Here is an 8,320-nt window from a genome sequence, read left to right as displayed (position 1 = left end):
TTTAGCATTCATATCTGCTCAGAGAATGAAACCAAAAAGAGAGCAGACTCTCTGTTGTGATTGAGGTATGCGTACACTTGGATGTTGCTGAGCCTACCTCCTGGATGCTGGTGTATAGGTTTAGTGATGTGCATGAGCAGCAGGAGGGGAGAGGCAGTTGCCAAGGGTGATTATGACCTCTTTCTTCCCCTACACTGTGATGCTTAAGGACACTCCCTAGGGATGGTGTGCATGGCTTGGTGCCAAGCTGCTTAGAAGTGAGACAGCAGTGGGAACATCAACATCCACAGCTGCTGTTGCAAATCAGAAAGGGGAGTGTACACCACTGGAGGCACCATGGTAAGCAGGAGAGGGGAAAGTGTGCTCCCTTCCCCACCAGGAAAGATCCCAGGTTCTAGGAAAGCAAGATCATGCAGGGAAAAGCCTTTCTTTGCCACCTGCTCTCCTCTGGGTGTCAGTCAATGTGATGAACCTTTGGACCCCCATATGTTTTGGACTAACTTCCACATTTACATCCTGGGAGTTAGATTTCAAGATTCCATCTGGAGCATCAAAATGGAGAGATTGCTCCATCCCTACAAAGGAGTCCTTTATAAAGCAGTGTACATTGAGAGGTATGGCTAAAATGAAAGGTTGTGTATCCCACCAGTGGACCTTGTGGTTCTAGGCAAAAAATAAAGTACACCTTGAAAAGCTCAGATCTGTTCACCCTGCCCTATGACTCCTCAAAACTGCTTTTTGTCTCTCTTTTTTATTTTTGAAGACAAGTAGGGAGACCTTCCTTGCCCTGGTTCCCTCCTCCAAAAGTGGGGAAAGCAACCAAAGGTGGATAATCTTTTCCAACTAACTTTGATCCTGGCTATTAAGGAGATTTCAGCAGTCATCCACCTAAACATACAACAATGTAAATACAACTAAGCTTGCAGTCTTAAAGCTACTTACTAGGAAGTAAATCTCACTGGGCACAACGAAACTGACTTCTGAATAAACATTAAGACTGTGATTCCTAATCTGACAAATACAAGCTCTTCAGTTATAAGTTATGAATCAATAAAAATATAATTGAATTGGGAGGATAGGATTAAAATCACCTCTTTAGGTATATGTTAGCATATTGGTCAAGAATAATGGATTTCCGGTTAAGCTATAACAAAGCTGGAAGGCACATGTTGACACACTACTTAGAGTGTTTCTTGTTTTCAGGCCAAGTTTTCAGGCTCACTTAAAACGCCAGATTAGTCCTAGCAGTTACCATACTTTCACTAAGGGGTTTGCTTAGTCTACCTCAGATTTATGTGGATGGGTTCAAGATTTGGTACTGCTCTTTAATACATATAAAACATATATACATATACATATAAAGATTAATCCATATAAAACATAATACATATATAATACATAAATACAGCTGTGTAAAGGTAAAGTAATGACTGTGCCTTTTTTGCGAGGGAACAAAATACAGTGGGCCCTTGGTATCTGCTGGGGTTTGGTTCTAAAACCTCTCATGGATATAAAAATCTGCAGATCCTCACATCCCATTACATGCAATTGCGTAGTGAAATGGTGTCCCTTATATAAAATGGCCATATCAATTTGTTATTTGGAATTTTTATGCTTATATCTATATCTATATAAATATACGGATATAAAATATTTTCAGGTCATGGATGGTTGAATCCACAGATATGAAATCAGTGGATTTAGACTGTAATGTGTGTTGTTTGTTTTCTGACCTGACTCTGTCCTCTGCTCTGTAGCGTGAATGCATCTCCATTCATGTTGGCCAAGCTGGGGTTCAGATTGGCAACGCATGTTGGGAACTCTTCTGCCTTGAGCATGGAATTGAGCCAGATGGAACCTTCAAGGAAGATACCATAAGTATTTGCGATGACTCCTTTGCTACATTCTTCAGAGAAACAGGCACCGGGAAGCATGTGCCACGGGCTATCATGGTGGATTTGGAGCAAACTGTAGTTGGTGAGTGTACGGTGAATACAGCACTAAGGAAAGATCATTGTTCTGCATCATAGTGTTGAACCTTATGATTCTCTCTCTCTCTTTACTTATGCTTTATTTCTATTTCTTGGTTTAATTCAGGAACTGGGATGAAATATAATGCCATTGCCATGTCAACAATACTGCTTTATGGTTCATTTGTGGGCTTAATTCAATGTTTTGTTATAACCTTTAATGCTCTGTATGGCTTATGATCAAGATACTTAAAAGAACTGTCTTTAATTATCAGCCCAATAATACATAACGATTTGCTGTTATTTCTATTATTGGTGGCCAGTGAGGTATTGCCAGTAACTGAAAGAATTCTGCAACACTTAGTTGGGACTTACAGTATAAAAAAGGTTGCAATTTGATGTTATCAGAATGACTCACATGGAAAGTAAGACAAGAAAAAGAATGAAAAGGTAACAACATGTTTGAAGGAATATGGTTTTCATGCACTTCCTAAACCAATTGAACTGTTGATGAAAGAAGATGTATCCCAGAGACTCCCAGATTCATCTAGAGAAGCTTGATCCAATAGAACAAATAATCACAAAAAGTATTCCTAGCTTTTAATAAAAAATATAAAAATAAATGATGAATTATTATATTTTAAAGACATTTTCTGTAAGGACATGAATATGTTTTATAGTTGTAGTTTCTTTCCTGCAGTCTAGATGGGGTTATTGTATTTGTTGTATGTTTTTTGATTATAGATATATATATATTTTAAAAAAACCTGTTTCCTTTCACATGAATTTACCATTCACCTTGATAAGTTGGAAAGGAAATTGGAAATTGGAAATGAAGTAGTATCACATCACTCTACATCTTGGACAGTTGTGACATATGAAAGACCTCCTCCATGGAAATCTTACCAGCAATATCTCAGAAAGATATTGCATTTGCCCACCTCTTTTTTCAGCTCAGAAATCTTAGCAGCCGTGCCTCCTGGTTTGCTATACATCCCCCTACTTTTTTGGACATCTGGCAGGATATCTTTTATGATAAATATATCTAGGGATGTTTATGAAAATTGAGTGACAGGTGTGGATTGCGTGGTAGGGAGTAAATGTATATGTGACTGGTTGATGGAGTGAGAAGAGGAGTTGCCGTTTGATGATGTGATGAGAGTGAGGATGATAGAAGCTTCAAGGGATCTCCTCTTCAATGGTTTGAAATTTCGACTTGAAATTTAGTACTGCAACTTGAATAACTACAATACACACTGCTGAATTTTGAATTGTCTGGCACAATATCCTGATGACTGATGGTTGCCACAGACAGACAGCAGACATTCTCTCTCTCTTTTTAATTACAGATGCCATAACAAACAAGAGCAGAGGAACTTTATTACAGACAGCATATGGACTGAAATACTCTAGTCTTCCAGTTTCTAGATTACAGTTAATTAACTAGACTGGCTTCCCAAAGCTGGTTGTCCTTGCATTAAAATTTAACAACTTTTTGAGAAGTCCATTTCTTGATCTGATTTTAATTTTAACTTCTACAGATGAGGTGCGGGCTGGCGCTTACCGTCAGCTTTTCCATCCAGAACAGCTCATCACTGGCAAGGAAGATGCTGCCAATAACTATGCCCGTGGTCACTACACCATTGGGAAAGACAGGATTGAGATAGCATTGGATCGCATTCGAAAACTGGTATGGCATGATTAATTGAATGCAACCATTTAAGTTGCATGTTTGGCTCTCATTGGGATAGTTGGTGGATAATACAAGACATATGAACTACAGGATCTCTTTCATTCAAACATATGAATATTTAAAACAGAGTGTGATCAAATTCAAAGAACAACAGGGTATCTAATTGTTTAATAAGTTTACAGGAGAGGAGATTTCACCTATCCTAATTTTTCCTGCTCCAGCATGACATGTACCCCCCTTTCTCTGATGAAAGTGTGGGAATTTAAGATGAACTCCATATTCACCTTTGAACCTCATGAGGACCAAACCAGACATGCATGAAATAATCCTTTGATTAGGATTGGGTTATCCTCCTATGCTGTAGTCCCAACAAAAACTGCCCCTTCCCAATTTCTGTTCCCCCAGAAAGTAAGTTCCTATTGACACCATAGTATGCTTCTCTCCTAGCAGTTTTGCATAGATGTTTTAACTAGAATACATAAAAATGCATAAAAATGCTGGAAGGCACTGATACGTTCTTCCTCACCAACCCTTAATTCTTCTCTAAAGAGAAAGGTATCTGAGTTGTACCAAATCTCAGGTTTGCCATTTAGAGTGTGGTTTTATATTGTATTTCCTGGAATGAGCAGACCAGAGATCTGCTAGTACATGGATCGTCATCTCATCCAATGTCACATGTGGTAAATATATGGAGGAAAAAGAGATGCCTTCCTTTAATGCTTCTGTTCCTGAATTTTTATTCCTCTTCGCCTGTTTTAAAAGGTCAGAATAAACTATTGCAGAGTCCTACTTGTTGAACCCTACCACTTAAGAATACATGTGAAGAAACTTATATTGAAAACTCCATCTAAATCCCACCCCACCCCACCCCAAACCACTTACCTATATATAGACAATAATTACAGTGCAGTGTAAATCTACAGCGCTATATAAATAAAGTTTAATAATAATAATAAATCTAAATTATGGTTTTATTTTCAGGCTGACACTTGTTCTGGTCTACAAGGGTTCCTGATTTTTCACAGCTTTGGTGGAGGCACGGGCTCTGGCTTTACCTCCTTGCTGATGGAACGCCTTTCTGTGGACTATGGCAAGAAGTCCAAACTGGAGTTTGCCATCTATCCAGCCCCACAGGTTTCCACAGCAGTGGTGGAGCCCTACAATTCTATCCTGACCACCCACACCACTCTGGAGCACTCTGACTGTGCCTTCATGGTGGACAATGAGGCCATCTATGACATCTGTCGTCGTAACCTGGACATTGAGCGCCCCACTTACACCAACCTGAACCGCCTCATCAGCCAGATCGTCTCCTCCATCACTGCTTCCTTGCGCTTTGATGGTGCCCTGAATGTGGACCTGACAGAGTTCCAGACCAACCTGGTGCCCTACCCTCGCATCCACTTCCCATTGGTGACCTATGCTCCCATCATCTCCTCTGAGAGGGCTTACCATGAGCAGCTTTCTGTGGCTGAGATCACCAGCTCTTGCTTTGAGCCCAACAACCAGATGGTGAAATGTGACCCTCGCCATGGGAAGTACATGGCCTGCTGTATGCTCTACCGTGGTGATGTGGTGCCCAAAGACGTCAACGTAGCAATTGCTGCTATCAAGACTAAGAGAGCAATCCAGTTTGTGGACTGGTGCCCAACTGGTTTTAAGGTGAGGAGGGATAAAATTATGTTTTCCTTCTCCCTGGAATGGTCACTGGTATGGCCTTCAGTATACCTTGTTTAATAAGGGCTTAATAATGGATCTTTAATAGCTGTTTCATGGGCATGCTATGAGCATGTTTTGTTGTATAATTAAAATTCAATGGGGACATCAGGGCAGGAGTTCAGACAGATGTCCTCAGTGTTACTCCATGGAGTGAGCACATGGCAACCCTGAAATGTTGGTTTACCATGTTTTAAAATAGGTGAGGAGGAGTGATTTAGGATACTCTGAAGATCTCTGAAAAGAGCTGGATTTTATTAAAATCCAGTGTATTTAGATGTGTTGTTGTTTAGCATGATGAATTTATATTTAGTTGCAGATGCAAAGGTTTTCAACAATATAAAAATACAGTACCAGCATGAATGGAACTGTAAATTCACTGATCCCATTCCCTATTGGCTTTTCCTATATAAATCTGAGCTACGTTCCCACTCTACGATCTGAAGTGAGATGTTATGTTAGCAATCAGAAGGCATTTTGCAGCTATTCCATCTATTTTCTCCTTAATGCATTTTCTACAATAAGAAAAGTGATGGAAGTAATGACTGAGAGCCAACTTGTAGTGGTTTGAGCATTGGAGTATGACTCTGGACACCAGGGTTCAGATCCTGGCTCAGACATGTAAACCCACTGGATGACCTTGGGCAAATCACACTCTGTCAGCCTCAGAGGATGGTAATGGTAAACCTCCTCTGAAGAAACTTGCCAAGAAAACCCCATGATAGGTTCACCTTAGGATCACCATAACTCAGAAACGACTTGAACACATTCAATAACAACAAATAACCAAAAATGTGAACTGTGGGAAAGAACATTCTCTGGAGACCACAGGTCTCCTGCCTCAGGTAAATTCCACAAATGAGTCAGAGTGATTGCATGATAAATATTTCTTCTGGAAGCACCAAAGTTATGGACAATTTTCAGCATAGAAATGCCAGTGAATAGCAAACGATAATTCTACACCCATAGAGAATCATGGGCCGTGGTAACTTTCAAACATTATTTCAGGAAATATTTCACTTTAATCCAGTGATTCCCTACCCTGGGTCTCCAAATGTTGTTGGAGCCTACCTTCAAGCTTTCCTGACCATTGGCCATGCAGGCTGGGAGAAGTCAACAACCTCTATGGAATCAGAATATGGAATCACTGTTTTAGTTTCTTTCCTCACTCTAAAAGTTATGATAACTATAATGGTTTGAACAGACACTTCTTCTTCTTCTTCTTCTTCTTCTTCTTCTTCTTCTTCTTCTTCTTCTTCTTCTTTCTTCTTTCTTCTTTCTTCTTCTTCTTCCATTCCAACCAGGTTGGCATCAATTACCAACCTCCTACTGCAACCCCTGGGGGAGACCTGGCCCAAGTCCAGCGTGCCGTCTGCATGTTGAGCAATACCACAGCCATTGCTGAAGCCTGGGCGAGGCTCAACCACAAGTTTGATCTCATGTTTGCCAAGAGAGCCTTTGTGCATTGGTATGTTGGTGAAGGCATGGAAGAAGGGGAGTTTGTCGAAGCTCGAGAGGACCTGTCTGCACTGGAGAAGGACTATGAGGAAGTGGCAACTGACTCCTTTGATTCGATCCTTGACAGCGAGGCTGTTTAACAGTTTGCTCCTCTCTGTAAACCAACTTGTCTTTGTCTTCTTTTTTATCTTCTATGTTGTGCAGGCAGTACATTTTGGGATTCAGTACTGTACCAGGCAGGGTTTCAGCCTGTGTATTATCAGTCAGTTCTGACCAGCCCTTGGAAAAGTTACCTTTTGGGACCACAGCTCCCAGAATCTTCCAGTCAGCAGGACAGCTAACCATAGTGGCTGGGCAAAAAACATTTGCTCACAAGAAATATGAAATCAAAGAGAACAGATAAAGATATAGATAAACTGGAAGCATCTACACTACAGAAAAACAGTTTGGCACCACTTTAATGCTGTTGAATTTTGGGATTTGTGGTTTTGTAAGATATTTAGCTTTCTCTGTCATAGACCTCTGGTGTCACAACAAATTACAAATTTCAGGATTCCATAGGATGGAGCCATGCCAGTTAAAGCAGTGTCAAACTGTATTAATTTTGTAGTGTGGCAGCAACCATAGTACAAAAAACCTTCCAAGCTCTCATGCAAAAATAAGCCTCCTGGCACCACTGGGCCAAAAAAGGTCAGGTCAAACTTCAGTTCCCGTGAAAATGTCCTTCCTTTTACTGGTCTAAACAACTAGACCAGTAAAACACATACAACACAAAACATATTTGCTTCACCTTATTTTGCTTTCAGCTAACAAGAACTGATTTGGCAAACTGTTCTCCTGGCAAAGGAGCTCTTTTAGATTCAAAACAGGTGGTGGGGCAGGCAATCGTGCCTCGTGGAGGCATCTGGAAGTACAACTGTCCATTTTTATGGTGACTTTTTGAAAATAGTCCCAGGGGCTGAATTTTCTCCACCTCTACTTCCTTCCCAGTTTAGGAGGATATTGGGCAGGAGTGTTATCTGTACACACACTATATTTTCCTAGTTCAGCAGAAACGGGCAGTTGAAAGCAAAGGGCAAGCAGGCGTTCCTCTGTTGGAGTATTGGCATCAATGCTTGTTCTGTAGATCTAAGTTTTTTCTTCAGAAGAGGGGTGTCTTCTACGCAGGGAAATGGATGTATACCCCTATGGCCATTTGATCAGTGTGACTGTGAAGAGGTCATTTCCCATACGCCTCTCTTTCTGGGGGGTCAATAAACCTTATTGCTCTTTGTTCAGTCTCTTTTTCCCTCTACAATCACCAAGCATGGACGCAAAAACCAGGCTGTGCTACTAAAGATGTCTTTTTCTTCTTACTGACACATATGAGAGTCGGCTCTAGGGACTTTTCTACCAAGTATTGGCCTGTTACAGACTGCCAAAATAAAGCTGCTTCGGGTCTCTTTGGAGGTATGCTATTTAAATGATGCATGGGTCCTAAGAG

General features: G+C 40.7%; 1 protein-coding gene across 1 annotated transcript; it reads left to right on the top strand.

The window, feature by feature from the left end:
* The first annotated feature begins 1,934 nt into the window (after positions 1–1,934).
* On the top strand, positions 1,935–6,977 carry LOC149311704 (tubulin alpha-8 chain-like). Its single transcript, XM_089526696.1, has 4 exons — positions 1,935–1,977; positions 3,512–3,660; positions 4,645–5,325; positions 6,684–6,977. Exons 1-4 carry the CDS (start codon positions 1,950–1,952, stop codon positions 6,975–6,977), a joined length of 1,152 nt encoding a protein of 383 aa, XP_089382822.1. The 5' UTR covers positions 1,935–1,949.
* The last annotated feature ends 1,343 nt before the right edge of the window (positions 6,978–8,320 follow it).

This window comes from Sceloporus occidentalis, unplaced genomic scaffold (assembly GCF_023333645.1).
Source record: "Sceloporus occidentalis isolate IW3139 unplaced genomic scaffold, rSceOcc1.0.p SCAF_5, whole genome shotgun sequence".
In the NCBI taxonomy this organism is placed as follows: Eukaryota; Metazoa; Chordata; class Lepidosauria; order Squamata; family Phrynosomatidae; genus Sceloporus; species Sceloporus occidentalis.
The sequence above is the reverse complement of the archived record's forward strand: the minus strand, read 5'-3'. Positions and strand labels throughout refer to the sequence as shown.

Excerpts from the sequence above, each read along its gene's own strand:
- LOC149311704 (XM_089526696.1), top strand. The coding sequence starts at position 1,950 with ATGGTGGATTTGGAGCAAACTGTAGTTG. Across the intron at positions 1,978-3,511 it reads TTTGGAGCAAACTGTAGTTG|ATGAGGTGCGGGCTGGCGCT; the intron begins GTGAGTGTACGG and ends TAACTTCTACAG. Across the intron at positions 5,326-6,683 it reads GGTGCCCAACTGGTTTTAAG|GTTGGCATCAATTACCAACC; the intron begins GTGAGGAGGGAT and ends CATTCCAACCAG.